The sequence below is a fragment of the Oryza brachyantha genome, chromosome 8, assembly GCF_000231095.2.
Source record: "Oryza brachyantha chromosome 8, ObraRS2, whole genome shotgun sequence".
In the NCBI taxonomy this organism is placed as follows: Eukaryota; Viridiplantae; Streptophyta; class Magnoliopsida; order Poales; family Poaceae; genus Oryza; species Oryza brachyantha.
In genome coordinates, this window is record NC_023170.2 from 850,005 (window position 1) to 867,215 (window position 17,211).

Consider the following 17,211-nt stretch of genomic DNA (forward strand, 5'->3'; position numbering starts at 1 on the left):
AGATTATTTGTTATAATGTTATACACTTCAAAATAGTATGTGTCTTTCTAAAATATTTTTTTCACTAAATTGTTTAGATCACATGTTTTGAGATATCTGTTAATTTTAGTTCTCAAAATATTTGATTTATCTATATAGTCAATTAGATAATACGCGGCGATAATTCGCTTGGTAATCTACATCAGACGGGACCACATATCAATATTCTCCTTTTGAATGCAGGATTAATATGATTTTTTTACATGAAGTTCAGTTCCGGCGAAAATCCTCAAAAAAAATTTGAAACCTATGAAAAATCATATAAAGCTCCTACGAAAATCAGTCATTTGGACATGGTTTACATTTAATCATATTTTTTTCCTTCTCCCATTTCAAGCAGTGCATTGCAAACTGGCCAGGAAAAGATGGCAATCTCACAGTGCGCATCTGAAAAAACTAACCATATTGCACAACAATTTCGTTCTCCGGATCAATTTACATGGGGTTACAGAGGGAACAATGGTATAAGGATTGCCTGCGCTACCACAGATTGGTTGTCAAAACTGTGCCTGCAAATCGGCCACATGACCTTCCCAGCATCGCCGGTGCACCTCCTCCATCCTCTCCACCGGATTGCAGATGCCGGTGCAGTTCCAGTCGAAGGATGCGGCGCACGGGTTTCCGGCCTGCGCCTTCCACTCACAGTCTGCAGGACCAACCAAACATGCCAAATGAATGTCCCTTGATCCGAAGTGTCTACTGGAGTGCTTTGCAATATATGACAGGTAGGTAGATGCTGGATGCCCAGGGGGTGATTGTTTGACTTTTTCACGGCATATTTGCAAACGAAAAATAATTTGTGAATCAATGTTTTATATACATATTCTTAGCGATCTAAAAGCCTAAATAAGCTTCGGTGAGAAACCCTAAAATCAACTTCAAATTTAAGATTTAAGGTGCAAATTCAAATTTTGGTTTATAAGTATAAGCAGAAGTGAAACGATGGCTGAGATAATCTTAAGCTGATTGCAATGATTGGAGGGGTATATGGATGGGAAAACATTCCAAAGATTGACAAATTGCGCAAATGGTAGTTACATCATACAATGGGACGACACAATCATGTGTCCATTCTGAAGCACATTGCACAAGTGGCAAACAGAATAACTGCAACAGCAGTTACCTCCACATCCTCTAGATATGTAGACGGGCTGGTATTGCCATCTTCTGATGTCATTCATTTACGTTAAGAGTAACCAGCTACTGCTCAATGCCAGGCTGCCAGCAGCATTCTGAATTTCTGATGAATAAATATCTATACTTTCAAATATTTGGTGCAAAATGTCAACAGATGGTTTGAGTATAATAACCTAGTGCCATTTCAGAACAGAAGGGATCAGAAAGTTGTAAAAGGCTAAAAGCAAGTCTTGCATCTTAATTATTAAAGATAGGTGCTAACCACCATGGTAGCTGCTATTTGTTAAAACATGCATGTCATCTTTTTCAAGTAGAAAAAAATGGGGGGGAAAGATCCGATCAACTACTTTAGTATGATTACAAGCAACTTCCAGGTTAAGTGAAAAACGTCAAGCACACAAAAATGAGAGAGAGAGGGAGAGAGAGAAGAGGAGAATATGCTGCAGTAAACATGGAAAATGCTGTAACCTGGGGGGGTGCCACAACAAAGGCTTCTCTCATCCACATGTTCGACATCCAACCCGATCAACCAAGAACCAAATGATACGTCTTCATTTGAATATTTGTGCAAGATATGCCTGAAAGTAAAATCATACGAATATAAAATGGAGAAGTAACATAATCCAGTTTGCTGGGCATTGCATTTCCAAATTAAAACTGACCGATTTGCTGTTATGTAGGTCGCCAGATCCCTGGTTACAGCATAGAGCTGTCGTGTTGCATGCCTAAAGTAGTTGTTACCCTCAGTCCCAAACTTCCAATGGTCCGGTTCATAGTACTTAGATTCACTGTTGGCATCAAGCAAGTGCTTCATTAGAGCAGTTTTTTTTAAGAAAAACATTGTTAACATAAGCATATACTAACTAAGCTACATGTTATGAAAATAGCAAAACTAATTAGTGTTGAAAAAAAAAATTAATTGGTTGAAACAAGATTGCATGTGTGTTATAATGTGTTTAAAAAATACACAATATCTTTCATCTGAAAATAAAAAACAAAAATACCATGCCTAGAAAATTAAGTTATGGAGCTACGCAATTACAAAGAGCAGCAAGAGCATTCACACGTATTGTGTTGATATAATGGCCCACTTGATAGTGGTGGCGACAGACTCACCACCACCATTACTGTCTTTTATAGTAGTATAGATAGCAAGGTGTGTCCTTATAATTAGAGAATGTCTATATTTGTCAAATCCATGAAAGATATATATGTAGCTTCCCTTGCAACATTAGAAAGTAGCAAAACTAAGTTCCTCTTTGGCACATTTACTAATCTGTTTGATCAACTGAAAATGAAAAAGGAAACTAAGTTTTCTGAAGTGTTACTTTTTATCAATGACAGGTCCAGATTTCATGCAACCAATGTACACACGAGGTTTTGATCTGTGTCGTGCCAAAATTGACCTGGTAATACCTGTGATGAAATAGGGAAAATTCACTATGTGCTATCATTGGGTAAATCAGAATATCTTTAAAATATTCTATAACAACAACCAAACTTTAAAGGATGGTCTGGGGTTGGCATACCTATGTTGACATGAACATCATCATCAACTTTTACATAGAAATCAGCATCCCATGTGGAAAGAGCAGTTGAAAGAAAAGTCTGAATCTTTGAAGGAAGACTGCCATTTCCTTCAACATGGTCCTGGTAAGGATAACCGGTGTGTCAAAACTTCAATATTATAAATAGGTTGGTCAAATACATGAAAATTGAAACTAGCAGAACCAGCATACAAGTCTCAAAATGTCATTGTATTCTTTATCTTCTGCAGCAATAGCGCGTTCCACTTCACTCTCTGGGCTGGCATTTGCACTACAAGAAGTAAGTCCCAAATTCAGTGATACTAACAAGGAATAATACTTCAGACCTTTTATCAGGTAAGTGGCGTCATTATATTAGAAAACAGAACAAGATCATATCATTTGATGCAGAACTGATTATCTTCTCCCAGGTTTAAACTGGACAATACCTGCGTCCAATGACAAAACGGATAACAATGCCCTTCTCCTTCTCCAGCCTTTGCAAATGCTCACCTAGACAGCATCAAATTAGATATGTATCGAACAAAACCTCTAAGATGCGTTAGAAAGAAAATTTATACCTTGTGGCAACCATGTCTGCCTGATAGAGTCTCTTCGCTTGCGATTAGCAAACGTGGTCACAATGCCCATGACAAAAAACAATCTCGGCCTCATGTTTCCCTGGTCACCACCCGAATCACTCGGAGACAAGCCTTGGCTCCTCGCTTGCATGGTTCTTGCAGCAGCCAGACGCATCTCGATGTCGGATATCGTTCTATCCAAAGCTCTGCGGTGAAAAATAGTTTAAGCAACCCTAAACTTGAACCATTAAATATCCATGAATGCAGAAGCTTCCGACATTACATGATGACTTCCCGAGTCTGTGATGCTTGGTTCATAACAACCCCCGGATTATCCGAATTCGCCTGGAAAATTGAACCGGATGGCATTGTATCACATCCCTATGAACACAACAACTAAGATAAAAAAAAAATAATGGAAACGACACGATGCATCACCTTGTTTCGGCAATCGGGAAGCTCAGGAACCGTCCAGTATCTGCAAAAACACACAGAGCTAAACATCACCACTTCCCGGCCTCGAAACCGACGAGCATTGCCTCAACCCGTAGCGAAACGAAGAGATTGGGGGGCGGCGAGCACGGAGCAAGAGGAGGGGCAGCGGATTTGGGGGGGTGACCTGTTGATGACACAGACGCCGAGGAAGAAGCAGGCGGTGCAGAGCGCGGCCACCAGCCGCGTGGGCACCCGCGCCGGGGGCGCCGCCTTGTGCGGCCTCGCCGGGGCCGCCGGCGGCGCGAACATCGCCGCCGCACGCCGCAGTGCTTGTCTTGTCTCTCTCGGATTCCTCGTTCGAATGGAAGGAGGGGGATAGCTCTCGCTCTCTCTCCCTCCCTTGGCCTGCTTGCTGCAACGCACTGCCTTCTCTCGCGGCCGTGGACTCGGTCCATATGTCCACCTGCTGCTTTCTCCGTAAAATTCCTCTGTTTTAGGTGGAAAGTACAATTCCACTGTCCTATTAGACAGTTTGAAATGATTTATAAATTTTTCTTTTCTTCAAGGTTTTCACAAAGAGGTATGTGTCTTAATTATTCAGTCAAAATAATTAAAGTATCCACTCCGGGTCGGAATAAAGTAACTTCTAAGCTTAAATTTAATTTCAAATAAATTAACCTCTACACTCTTCGTATAATCAAATTCACCAATCGATAAATTCTATTTCAACGATATTACTAACATACCCATCCATCGATACTATTTTTGTATTTTGGTCTTTTTTTTCAACTCACTGTGTTTGTATTGGGAACCTAGGAAATAATGTTTTATATAATGGAGTACGTCACTACCCATTTCATATTGTAAAACTTTCTAGTCTTATCTAAATTTATTAATTAATGAATGTATATAATTTATATATATATATATATGTCTAGAATCATTATCATTCATATGAATCTAGGTAAAGTTAGAAAGTCTTACATTATGAAACGGAGGAAGTAGTATTTATGAATAGCACAAATAATAATTAAAATTCAAGGCACGACCTTTGTCATAAAGTTAAGAATTAGACACTAGGTCTAATGTCGGTTTGCTTCGGCTTTTGTTTATAAGCTAAACTTTAAATTTTAAACCTTAAGCTTAAAGTTAAAATTTTATATTTTTTATTATGCTTTATTTTGTAGCATTGATTCTACTAATTAGTAGGTATGGATACATATAAAAATTTTACTTATAAATTATTTCTCGGGTGCTAAGTTTTGTTTTTTCAAAAAAACAAAACAATGGGTAGAAAATATGTGTAATGTATGTTTAGTAATTTATCCATTTAAACACATTATCGTACTAATAAACTCCTCGTAATACTTCATTTATCACGTTTCTTCGTACTGTATCTCTTTGCACAGTTTTGCACTTGCATCACATTTATTTTGCCTTTTGCAGCAACTTTCAACCTTACAAGAAAAGAAAACGAAATGAAAAGCATCCAATAAGCCACATCGCTCCAGTACATTCTACACCGTATTCTCCTGCTAGAGAAGGGCTTTGCGGTGGACCAGGTCCACCAAACAATCCACACGTCAGGCCGTCCCCAACAGACAGCAGCATTTATCATCGTCCATTGGCCCTGGTACGCGTAGCGCAAAGCGGCCATGTCCTCTACTGCGGCCGCGTCTCCCCCTGGACCCGGCGCAGCAACGCCGCAGGCGCACCGACCACCTCCCGGTCCACGGGTCCACGGGGGTTGTGGCGGTGGTGGTGGACCGGGTTCCGTGGGGTTGCCGCGAAACCGCCGTAGCACGAATCCACGCGGTCCACCGCCGTGCGCACGTCCTCCTCTGCAGTGTAGCGTAGCCTTTTTGGGCAGAATTGCTGGGCCCACTGTCATTGATGGTTGTTTGCTAGTGCAATGCAGTGTGCAGTAGACCAGCATGGCACTGGCTCTCATCAAGGCTGCTTTAATGGTCCTTAGCAGAATATTATAGGGTCATCTTTTTACAACAATAAATATTTAAAAATATTTAAATAAATATTATATATTGATCTAAAAATAATAGCTTAAAAATAAATTATAATAAGAACATAAAATCAACTATAAATTAAATACTAAAAATTTAAATTTTAACTTATAATCATAAACGAAAAGACGGTGCCTCGTTAAAAAATTTCCTCAAATAAGTAAGTTATACTTTGAATCATATTTTATTACTCAACTTTTACTCGCCCCTTAAACATGCTTTTTTCGCATTGGACCGAGTATATTTGCTATTATTGTGATTTAAACCATTCTAAACAAATTATCTTACATGTCAAACTTCTCTTTTGGCAAATATATGAACTAAAAATACATCGAAGTTCATCGATGTGTCAGTACCGATGTGTTTGAAGTATTTTATTTGTAATGAAAAAATCATTTGGAGTAGTAAAAACTTAAAAAAATAGTTATTTATCTGGTCCAAAGTGACAGTATAATTATACCTGTGTTTTTTTAATGTTACCGAATGTTTAAGTATATTTTCCCTTTTCAATCAAAATTTGCTTGTCTAGTGCTACTGATTGTCTAAATAATGTGTCCAAATCTAAAAATTCTTTATATTTTGGGACGAATCACAGATGGAGTGATCACACCAACAGGTTTCTTTCCCTCTCTTTTTCTTCAACATTATATAACCACAAAGGTTTTTAATGATATATAGTTAGGATGGTTATTATAGCAAAAAGAAAGTTTACTTTCCTGTGCTAAGCACAATGATGGTTGGTGTGCAGATTAGTGGCCATCATTTCTGGTTTAGAGGGATTGATTATATTTTGTTGCTGAGGGCCTGAGCTAATGCTCTGCGTTGCACATTTGCACATGGGGCATGTGATGGCGTGAGGTACCAGTATGATTAGGGTTAATCAGCAGCAACCCATTGGTCAATTTAAAGGACGAGAGCTATAAGCATATTTTAAGAAGATAAGAGATGAGAAAGAAGAGAAGTGGGTTATAGATTTATAGCCAGCTACAGCATAGACTCTAAGACATAGGGATGTATGACAGGCGAGACCGGATATTAATTGTGTAGTATATGATTATTGTATGACTTGTCTATTAAGTTAGTTATAGAACAATTAGAGCCAACGGTTGGCTATACTATTGAACTTGGTCTAATGTAGCAACGAACATAATGCTAACTGCCTCTGTTTTTACTGGTACTAACAGCTTGGAATGTCGTGAGCAGTAAAGAGTTTAATAATGCTCGAAGAAAAAGGCTGAGCGGCAGAGGCGGAGGCGACCAGCACCCCGCGACCAGAGCCAGCGAGGCGAGCGCTCGCCGTGTAACCGGCTGCCTGCGCTTGCGCCCTCAGGCCAAGCTTCCGTGCGCCGTGCCGCCGGCGTAGCCGGCTCGCCCGCTTGCCTGAGCTCGCGTTGGCCGCGAGGCTAGAGGAAGAGCGGAGGTCATCTGGCCCCCTTTCCCTTCGATTCCGACGGCTTCGGTCGTCGACGGCAGGAAGGGGGGTCCAAGTAGTCGGGTATATCCCGTAGTAGGGTTAATCATTTTGCTTTGTTTGTGTTTTTCTTTTCCTGTGAAGCTCAAGAGGTTGCCGGCGTCGCTTCCTCTTGTCTCGGTGCAAAAACATGGTTGTTGATCTCTCATGGTGGCAGCTTCGAGTTTTCCCATGGCGTCTTCAACTGGATGTGCTACAGGTTTGTGTTTTAGCGGGTTGTGCCGGCCTTCAGCTTTATCTCCGGCAATACATCCGCAAGAACGTCGACCTTTTTTTGTCTACGGAGACGGATCTTTAAGGAGTGGCTGAAATTTCTTGTTGTAGCCAATGAAGCTTTAATCTCCATCGGAGACGCCGTTTGGGTTCCCTTCTTGGTGTTCATCTGCAACTGCTTATGGTCTTTAAATCACCGTCGTCGTCGCCATAGGTGTCTTCGTCCAGGCAGAGAAGCAATGAAGGATCTGATTGTTTTTTTTCTCCTAAAGTTCTTTGTTGTAAAAGTTCTGAGCTTAGGTTAATTTGGCTATCTTCTAGGGTCCTCTTTGCAAAATTGTTGGCGCATGCAGTTCAATCCTCAGTGTCGAGGAATACTCATGACACGTGTATTTTTTCTTACTAAATAAAATTCATGAGTTCTATAAAAAAAAGTTTAAGAATGATAAAATTTTGATCGAACGAACCTTATTAAAATATGGTTTGCTCCAAGTATTCTGGGATACACACCAAAGGGTTTTTTGATCATTTATCTAAACGGGCTTTCTAATTTAGTTTAATGGGCCTTGGAAACTCAGGTTAGTGGGCCGATGTAAACACTTGTAGGAAAAAGTCCATTCCCGCCGTCAATGCAAAACTGGTTATATGCAGTGAAAAAGTATATTGTATAAAGTTATTATAAACAGTTTCTCTCTGGCGTGTGTGTGACTCCTTGCCTGTTCTTTCTTTTACATCTTACTGGATAAATATCCGTGCGTTGATACGGCCAAAATACTAATCTAAAGCCATCATTAGTTTCCTTTATATTCATAGCGCCATAGAGGATCATATAATTATATGTAAATTTGGTCACCAAATCATGCACCCTAAAGAAAAATAATGAAAACACGCAAGGGAATATGCAGTGAAGAAGAAAAATAAAAAATAAATAAGCTCAAAACGCGTAGTCCATCCGTTCCAAAATAATTTTACTTATAATAGTTGACTCCTCGTCTTATTAAAAAAATTATGATTACTATTTTTATTTTTATTAGATGATAAAATATAAATAATATATTATGTGTGCCTAATTATTTTATTTTTAAAAAATAAATAAGATTAGGACAGAACAAGCAACCAAAAGTTTTTTTTTTCTTTTACGCACGGAGCAGTACGCTTCTCCCCCCGCGACGAAGAAAACCTTCCTTCGCCGCCGCTCGCTCCCGGCGTCTCGTCCCCTCGGCGTTGCTCTCGCTCTCCCCTCTCCTCTCCTCGAGCGAGTTCGCCCGCCGACTGCGCCGCTGCTGTCTCCTCTGCATTCCTCACTGGTGAGCATCCATCCGTTACGCCTTCTGCCACATCCTTTCTCATCGCGAACTTTTTCTTCTTCTTCTGCGAATTCGAATGATGAACCCTCTAGATAGGTTCTCCTCCAGATTCGCGGAGTTTCTCTGTTAATTTTCCTTAAAACCTTACTAATAACATTGTTTTTTTTGGGGGGTTCCCAACAAGTTTTGGGATTCAACTCAACTATGTCCCGATCGGCCACTGCTGTGTGCGTGAGGTTCAGACCACTGAGCCACAAGGAGAGGAAGGCTAATGGTGATAAGGTCTGCTTCAAGAGATTGGATTCGGAGTCCTTTGTTTTCAAGGTTTGGAAACTCTTCATCTGCCACTGTTTTTTTCTCACACATAAGACAAGCAGTGAATATATATGTGAATGCCTTCTCTATGAGATGCGCAATTTGGTTCTGGAATAGCACTTTTACTCGAGATTACTGGATTTCCACTAATTTCAAAGTTCCCATTGTGCAAGGATGGAATGAAGAATTGATATGCATTCTAGTTTTTATTTGGTTATAGATGCATTCTCCATGATAAATCCCTGTGGTGGTGTTAACAAACTTTCTGTGTTTGGTCATGCTTAATTAATGATGATTTTTCACTGATGTGTCTGCAAATACTTGAGTTAGGATGAGAGGGAAGAGGATGTCATATTCAGCTTTGACAGGGTGTTTTATGAAGATTCGGAACAGTCTGATGTCTATAACTTCCTTGCCGTGCCAATTGTTGCAGGTTTGTTTCTCCCCTATCTTTTTTCCTTCTGTTTATTTGTCAGGATAGTCAAAGCTTCTGCCTATTTCTGTAGTTTTATCATCACTGAATCTTTTAGTTGCATGAGGCGCCACACTTTGTACTAACTCTCAAAATTACTTGGACGCAGATGCTATCAGTGGAATAAATGGGACTATAATTACTTATGGTCAGGTATGCACTGCTATCTGCTGCAAAGTGCAAACACCCTGTTCCCTAATTAGCCAATTGTACACAAACGTTTGATGTACAGGTTGCATATGTAACTTGCTTATTGTTGTTGCTACTACCAGCCTCAACCTTAAAAGTTACACTGAACAGTTACCATTTGCAGTGCACCAAATAGTCTCATATGTTGTTACATATGTCTGACATGTGCTGCCTGTGTCAACACTGACCTTTAATTATAATTTTTCCGATGTGAAGACTGGAGCCGGAAAGACATACAGCATGGAGGTAAAGTGTATACCATTAATTTACAGGATGATCACTGACTGCATCATTTCAGCTTTGGCTTTTTTTTTTTTTCATTTGGATGTTGGCACAGGGGCCAAGCATCTTGCATTGCAATAAGCAGAAAACCGGACTAATCCAGAGAGTTGTTGATGAGCTTTTTCAATCTCTACGATCATCAGAAAGCATAGCTATGTGGAGTGTGAAGTTGTCGATGGTAAAATTTCCAGATCATGTTCTGAATTTGAATACACATCACTAAATCTTTACTCACATTGATATACCATTTATCAGGTGGAGATATATTTGGAAAAAGTAAGGTCAGTATTGTTGAGAATATTTTCCTATGCTTCCATTGTACAGATTCATATGCTGGATATAGAAAGAGTACCAAACTTGCTTCATCTTATCTTAGGGACCTTCTTGACTTGTCCAAAGACAACCTACAAATCAAGGAGAGTAAAACTCAAGGGATCTACATTTCTGGAGCAACAGAAGTAAGAAAGAAGTGCTTAACATATGTCTTTGCGTTTTATTTTTCGTTTGATATTCTAAAGCAAGTATTGCATATATCATTCCATTTTATTTTTCCTTTGGTAGATTGTAACCTTCAATTATCTCTGTAGGTGTCCATCATGAGTAGTTCAGATGCTCTGGAGTGCCTTTCTGTAAGTTCCTCGAGTTTTCCTTGGAATGCCTCTCTGCATACCACTTTAGCTTTGTTTACTTCTCTAAATTACAGGAAGGGATTGCCAACAGAGCTGTTGGAGAAACACGTATCCTCTATTTACTGTTTCTGAAACAGCCGTAAATATTAAAATTTTATGCATTTCATCATCCTTAATGTACATAGAAATGAACCTGGCCAGCAGTAGAAGTCACTGCTTATACATTTTTTCAGTTCAACAAGGATCTACTTCTGATGAGAGGTATGCTTGAATGAATCATAAATATCAGCGATCAGTAGTCCCTTTTTTGAATTGGTTGTAATTAATTACATATAACCTTAAAGTTGGCATGCCCATTCCTTTGTGCTACTGATACATACCCCAAATGTTGGATTTCTTTTACTCAAATTGCTAAAATCTGGCTATGCAAGGGAAATTGCAGCTACCTGTATTTATAAACTGCCATCCTGAAGAAATGGCGGTAGTCTGAGCAGGCCGTGATTTTCTCTCCAAAAAAAACGTACAGGGTGAGAGGGGGGAAGATTATTCTTGTTGATTTAGCTGGGTCAGAGAAGGTTGAGAAAACTGGTGCTGAAGGACGAGTTTTTGATGAGGCGAAGACAATCAATAAATCTCTCTCAGCTCTTGGGAATGTTATCAATGCTCTAACTACTGGTATAGACTTTTCTGCACCCACCAACAAAAGGTCACCCTGATAATGCTACATTTACTTGTCTTATATTTTCATCTTCAGGTAAACAGAATCATGTACCTTATCGTGACTCAAAGCTTACGCGGATTCTTCAAGATGCACTGGTGGGTGAAAAGCTGAAAATATTTTCTCCTGAGTTTCTGAATCTTTGGGTTTGTTTAAATGCCACTGATTTTTGCAGGGTGGCAACTCAAGAGCCGCATTGCTGTGCTGTTGTTCCCCCAGTGCCTTGAATGCACCCGAAAGCCTGTCCACTATTCGCTTCGGAACGAGGCATATCTCTTGAACATTGCGTGGTATTTCATTTCTACTTGTACATATGGTCCTGATTCTATGGCAACATCTGTCCAGGACGAAGCTCATAAAGACTTCACCCAAATCAACCTCTCCTGAAGTGGATAGCGTCAAGACTGCATCGAAATCAACCTCTCCTGAAGCAGATAGCGTCAAGACTGCATCGAAATCAACCTCTCCTGAAGCAGATAGTGTCAAGAAGCCTATCCTTGATTCTCATGACCAAAATGATATGCGTGACCAGATTCTGAGCAAGGTTTGTAGCAATCAACTAATAGTCCCCATTCAGGTCCACTTTTCAATCACCTTTGATACCTTACTGAAGATCAGACACTATTCTCAGCTAAGGTTGAGCCTGAAGGAGGAAGATGTGGATCTGCTGGAGGAACTGTTCGTGCAGGAAGGCATCATCTTCGAACCTGACTACTCCATGGCAGACATTGACTCCGTCTGCCAAGACGTCGTGAGCCAGGAGATCTCACTGCTCACACAAGCAGTTGAGGAGCTGAAAGAAACCGTCGAAGAGGTAGTTGCACTAGCTGCATCAATCCTCCGTAGTCCATACTCTCTCCCATTGTCGTTGTGCAAGCTGTAACTCTATCAAACATATTTGCAGCTTACCGATGAGAACGAGAGGCTGAGAGGTGAACTCGAGCTCGCGCAGGAGACCGCCACTCAAGTTCAGGCTCAGCTCGCTGCCGCGCAGGCTGACGGCACCCTGTTTGGTTTCATGCCGGCGGCCGCCATCAGCTACCTCCTCCGACCCTTTGGGCTCGTACCAGACTGAAGAAGACGAGAGGCAACGTCACACATGAATACATGATACGTTCTGCTGCCATTTCTGACATACAGTAACAGTAGGAACGAAGAACGAAAACTAATGGGATCGATTGATCTCCGTACTCATCTTTATCATTGTGATTGTGATTGTGATTATTGGGTAGTACTTGCTACAGAAGAAACATTGCCAGTGATCTATCTGAGTTTTGTCATTACGAGAAGGAAATGTAATACACATGATCGGATGGAAATGCCCCCGGTTGTTTTTTTGCTTTGAATATGTTATGAAATTTCATCTTCTTATCGTCCGGATTACTTCGACAATTTCGAAAACTTGAGCGTATTTTTCCTAGATGTGGTGTGCTCTTTTGTGATGAATGGCTGAGAAATATCAGCATGTCTCATACACCACCTGTGATCTACGTTGGCAACATTGCGTGGTCTGTTCAGCCACAAGAATTGCGAGAGTATTTTTTCCAGTGCGGAACCGTTGTCAATACAAAGCTGCTGACGGAGGGAGAGGCCGTGTTTATGGATTTCTCTCATTTGCTTCAGCTGAAGAACTTGAAGGTGCATTGAAGCTTGACAATACGGTATAATACCTCTCATGTTCTGCCATTTTCCCTTCTTATTCGAGTCACTCCAATAGCTTGACGGTACATCAAAAATCATAATTTCCTCTCTGGATTTCTTCTCCCAAGAAATTTCATATTTGGATAGAAAATCTTAATGAGGATTATGGGTGAAGAATTTGTATTGCTAAGTTTCTGCTTGAGTAGAACCTTACCAGTTAGCAGTAGCTTATGAAGCCTAAGCCACACTGCTTCACATTTTCTGCAAATTATTTTTCTGATTCTAACCTTTTTTTCTCTCATAGGGCCAGAGGAACGTCATTTCTAACTCTGATTATTGCTTCTGCAACAGCATTTTCATGGACGAAATATCCTTGTCAGGGAAGCTCACGAAGATCGTCAGGCACGCTGAGCCGTCCAGGGGATTGGGTTACACTTGTACCAGATCTCTTGCATTTTTGTCTGGCTTGTTTGCTGATTGAGTCCATCCTTCAGGCACGATGCTCACACTAAAACTAACACGTGCTCTTTTGTATGTACTTGCAATTTTTGTATCGATCGCCAGTTATGGGTTCTACGTGACTTGCTAGCCTGAGGAAATGCTTAAGGGCGATTCTTAGCTCCCTTTTGTTCTACCTGTTACATTATGAAAACTGGTATTTGAACAGAACAGGCATTACAAATTTCAGTTTGGAGAAATTCCTCATGTGGATATGCTCCTGTTACTTAATTGCTTGCTCCCACTCCTGTAGGTATTGCTCGTCTGTGGGATTCTGAACTGGTAATCGTTGAACTGATAACACGCATCAATCTCGGTTATTCTTAACCATCAAATAATGCGCTTCAAATCGGCCACGAAACTTGGAGATGCCCAATGACAAGCAACCCATGTCTCCAATCGTCGTCAGTTTATTAACCACAGCCAAACGACTGGAAACCATTCATGTCGTACATCATCGAGATGAATGAAAGGCAGAATAATACATTTTTGCAACATTGCGCCTAAAATTTAGAACGATTTGTGCTGTATTTCGATGATTTAGGCCCTCTTCGTTTTGAAGGAATTTTACAGAAATTTTTAAAAAAGTGAACTGTTTTAATTCCTATAAAATTCCTGTGATCCGAAAAAGCCTTTAAAGAACTTCATCAAACCTGATCAAACCTGATGATCGAAACAAGATCATACACACCTAAAAACAGAGGACACGCTGCAGCAAGACGATTAAGAATACAGAATAATTATAATAAACAAAATCTCGATGCACACTAATTAGAAGTTTAGCGTTCAGAATAGCGAATGCATAAGGGTTTTATGGTATTTCCAACACCATTTTCATTCCTGGCTTTCGTTTCTAATTTCGTTCCCGAGAAATAATATAGATGTGAAAATGGTTTGCCTATACCATTTTCATCCCTACTGCAAAATCATGAGCCACATTCAAAACTTCGTATATCTGTTGAACCATGGGCACAATCAACACTCATATAGCTCAATATTTACGATTCCATAGCTCTACATCTCATTCAGAAACAGACCGCATCAGTGTAGACCAGTCAAATCATGAATGATCATATGGTGTATGTTTAGTGCAACCACTTAAACGGAAATTGCGCAAACGCCAAGTGACATCAAATAGCGAAAGCATAGAGCCGGATGCAAACGGATGGAGCCGAACAATTAGGTAAGGTAACAGCTAATTGTAAATAACAAAATACCGATGCTTGTTTAACACAGAATTGTGAAACCAAAAATGGTTTATAGGATCCTCGAGTAAACATAGAAAAAACTTGCAGTTTCTTGCCCACGTCTAACTCGTTCCAGACTCAAAGCAGTACATAAATTGATTTCTAGAACAAAGTCCATATCGAAACAGCTAAGTGCACGCCATAGGAAAAGTTCTCTTAGGCCACCAGAGTACTGGCCGTGGTCGACTCACTGCACAAAAACGAAAGCAATACTTGTTAGCAGCTACCAGGGAAGATTGCAAGAATCAACTATTACTGGAAAAAGCATGGTAACACTGAAACATAAAGTTCTGCAGTAACCCATGACCTGGTATAACAAAGGCACATCTTCCAGATAAGATGAGTAAAGAAAAATTGCAGTGCCTCCGTAATTGAATTGAACTAATGTATTATTACAAAATGCATCAGACAGACATACAATGCCTAAGATATTTCAGATGAAACAAATGAAAATTTAGCTTCAATATATTCATTTACCTACACTTGTTGGTTCCCACATCTCTATACAGACTACCCAACAAGACTGATACATGACTTAAAACAGAAGATAGGCCCAAACGAACTCCAATTGTCTCATGAGTCATGATGTTACCAATACGTGATTCTAAGACAACAATATCAACACCTGTAAACTAACAAAATCAATTATGCAAGACCAATTGCACTCATAGTCATCAGGTGCTAACAAATTCATCATACTTGTAATAGAACTGCCAAGGTCTCACAACAAAAATCACACAATGCTAGAAAGATTATGCCTACAACGCACAACTACATTAACAATATGAACACTTCGTCCGAAAGCTAGCTGCGGCACAATTAGGGTATCACAATACCACATAGCACACAAACTACATATAAACAGAACACTACATAACTAAGGAGTTGCCCATACATGTGTTGGTAAAAAGAGGAAATTGCCAATATGTGCAAGATTACTTACTACTTCCAGGTGGGCGGGAGCTTCTTTGTGCGCTTGTAGTAGCGGGCAAGGCGGTGGATCCTGCTCTCAACAAGGATAAGCCTGAACTTGGAGTCCTTGTCCTTCCTGTTCCTCTCCAAGTGCTTTCTAATAGCTACAGCCTTCTTGATCAGGAAGTAGAGGTCTTCCGGGATCTCCGGGGCAAGGCCTACACATCACACCCCACACGAATCAGCACACGACACATGACAAAATCACATTGAGGCAATGGTGCCGGGGAGTGTTTGCTAGGGGGAGAGATCTCACCATGGGCCTTGAGGATGCGGAGAATCTTGCTGCCGGTGACGCTCTTGACGAGGGGGATACCGTGCTGGTCACGGAGCACCACGCCGATCTGCGACGGCATCTGCCCCTTCTTCGCGGCTTTCATGATCATCTCCTCCACCTAGAATTCAACCAAGCCAACACCGTCAGAATCGGAAGCCCACCAGATCGAATCGAGGATACCAGCCAGAGCGAAGAGGGGAGAAGTCACCCACATCGGAGGCGGCGGTCTTGAGCCAGCTTGGTGGAGTCCTCTTGTACGGCAGCGCCGACGACGAGATACCCTTCCTGCACCACCACCGCACCGTCGCGGAGCCGCCGCCGCAGCCATTAGACCACAGAGAGGAGAAACCACTAGGACGGAACGATTACACAGGGGGAGAGAGGGCTTACCCGCGGCTGTGCATACGCCCCATGGCGGCGTCGAGAGATTTAGCTCCGGCGACGGCGGGCGGGCGCTGGCGGCGGCGGCGGCGCGCGGGGGCGAGAGGGGCGGTCGGATGAAGAGGTGCGGGCTAGGGTTTTGGGGTGCTACTTATAGTGAGGCGGCGGCGCTGGGGGTGGGATGCTAGGGCTGAACCACTTTGGGCCGGGCCATTGCTCATTAAGGTCCATCTCTTTAAAATTGTCGGCCCACTAAGCGCTTAACCTTTCAGCCCTATTGCAGCCCACTAAGGAGGAACTTGTCCTGATGAGCTACGCTTAAGCGCAAACCCAGCAGATCATCTATCTAATCATCCATCACGAAAATAGATGACATAAGTGAAAAAGATGGTTTTAACATGTCATCTATCCCATCATCCAGAAATAGAAGATCATTCATATTAGAAAGAGAAACTTTAAATATAAATGTTTTCTCCCCTTCATCCATAGATCAACATCCAATCATAAGAAGAGAGAGTAATATTGACATGAGAGAATGATGTTGCAACTTATTAATAAAACTAGATGGATACCCCACGCGTTGCTGTGGCAGAACTGGGTGATAATATAGTATATATGAGTTCGATTTTTTTACCTACTGTACGATTTTTTTATGTGTTTATATATTTTGTGTCTTTATCAATTATTCATAGGTTATAAATGATTGGGTTGTATGGTATGCATTTTAGGGGAATAGATGCAATTTACACTTTTGATGAGTCATCCTGAGGCTAAAAACAATTGAGGTGATGTGAAGAGATGTAATTTACACCATTGATGTATTATCTTGAGGCTAAAAACAATTGAGATGATGTGGCTTC

The 17,211-nt window shown here is 40.9% G+C and overlaps 3 protein-coding genes across 3 annotated transcripts; 1 reads left to right on the forward strand and 2 right to left on the reverse strand.

The window, feature by feature from the left end:
* Positions 1-336: 336 nt before the first annotated feature.
* On the reverse strand, positions 337-4,093 carry LOC102720170 (beta-1,6-galactosyltransferase GALT31A-like). Its single transcript, XM_015840219.2, has 11 exons — positions 3,903-4,093; positions 3,722-3,761; positions 3,567-3,628; positions 3,284-3,489; positions 3,152-3,215; positions 2,916-2,994; positions 2,706-2,826; positions 2,505-2,592; positions 1,839-1,964; positions 1,645-1,754; positions 337-685 (listed from the first exon to the last, which is right to left on the reverse strand). The coding sequence occupies exons 1-11, from the start codon at positions 4,025-4,027 to the stop codon at positions 537-539; spliced, it is 1,170 nt and encodes a 389-aa protein (XP_015695705.2). The 5' UTR covers positions 4,028-4,093; the 3' UTR covers positions 337-536.
* Positions 4,094-8,574: 4,481 nt separating this feature from the next.
* LOC102720259 (kinesin-like protein KIN-1) lies at positions 8,575-12,734 on the forward strand. The gene is made up of 17 exons (XM_015840267.2): positions 8,575-8,730; positions 8,915-9,054; positions 9,376-9,478; positions 9,627-9,670; positions 9,923-9,952; positions 10,044-10,166; positions 10,244-10,269; positions 10,365-10,446; positions 10,576-10,617; positions 10,692-10,725; positions 10,803-10,878; positions 11,144-11,292; positions 11,372-11,433; positions 11,511-11,602; positions 11,681-11,879; positions 11,967-12,149; positions 12,240-12,734. The coding sequence occupies exons 2-17, from the start codon at positions 8,935-8,937 to the stop codon at positions 12,408-12,410; spliced, it is 1,536 nt and encodes a 511-aa protein (XP_015695753.1). The 5' UTR covers positions 8,575-8,730; positions 8,915-8,934; the 3' UTR covers positions 12,411-12,734.
* A 1,893-nt stretch (positions 12,735-14,627) lies between these two features.
* Positions 14,628-16,463, reverse strand: LOC102720451 (40S ribosomal protein S13-2). Its single transcript, XM_006659706.3, has 5 exons — positions 16,361-16,463; positions 16,183-16,255; positions 15,950-16,088; positions 15,665-15,851; positions 14,628-14,911 (listed from the first exon to the last, which is right to left on the reverse strand). Exons 1-5 carry the CDS (start codon positions 16,381-16,383, stop codon positions 14,878-14,880), a joined length of 456 nt encoding a protein of 151 aa, XP_006659769.3. The 5' UTR covers positions 16,384-16,463; the 3' UTR covers positions 14,628-14,877.
* Between the last annotated feature and the right edge of the window lie 748 nt (positions 16,464-17,211).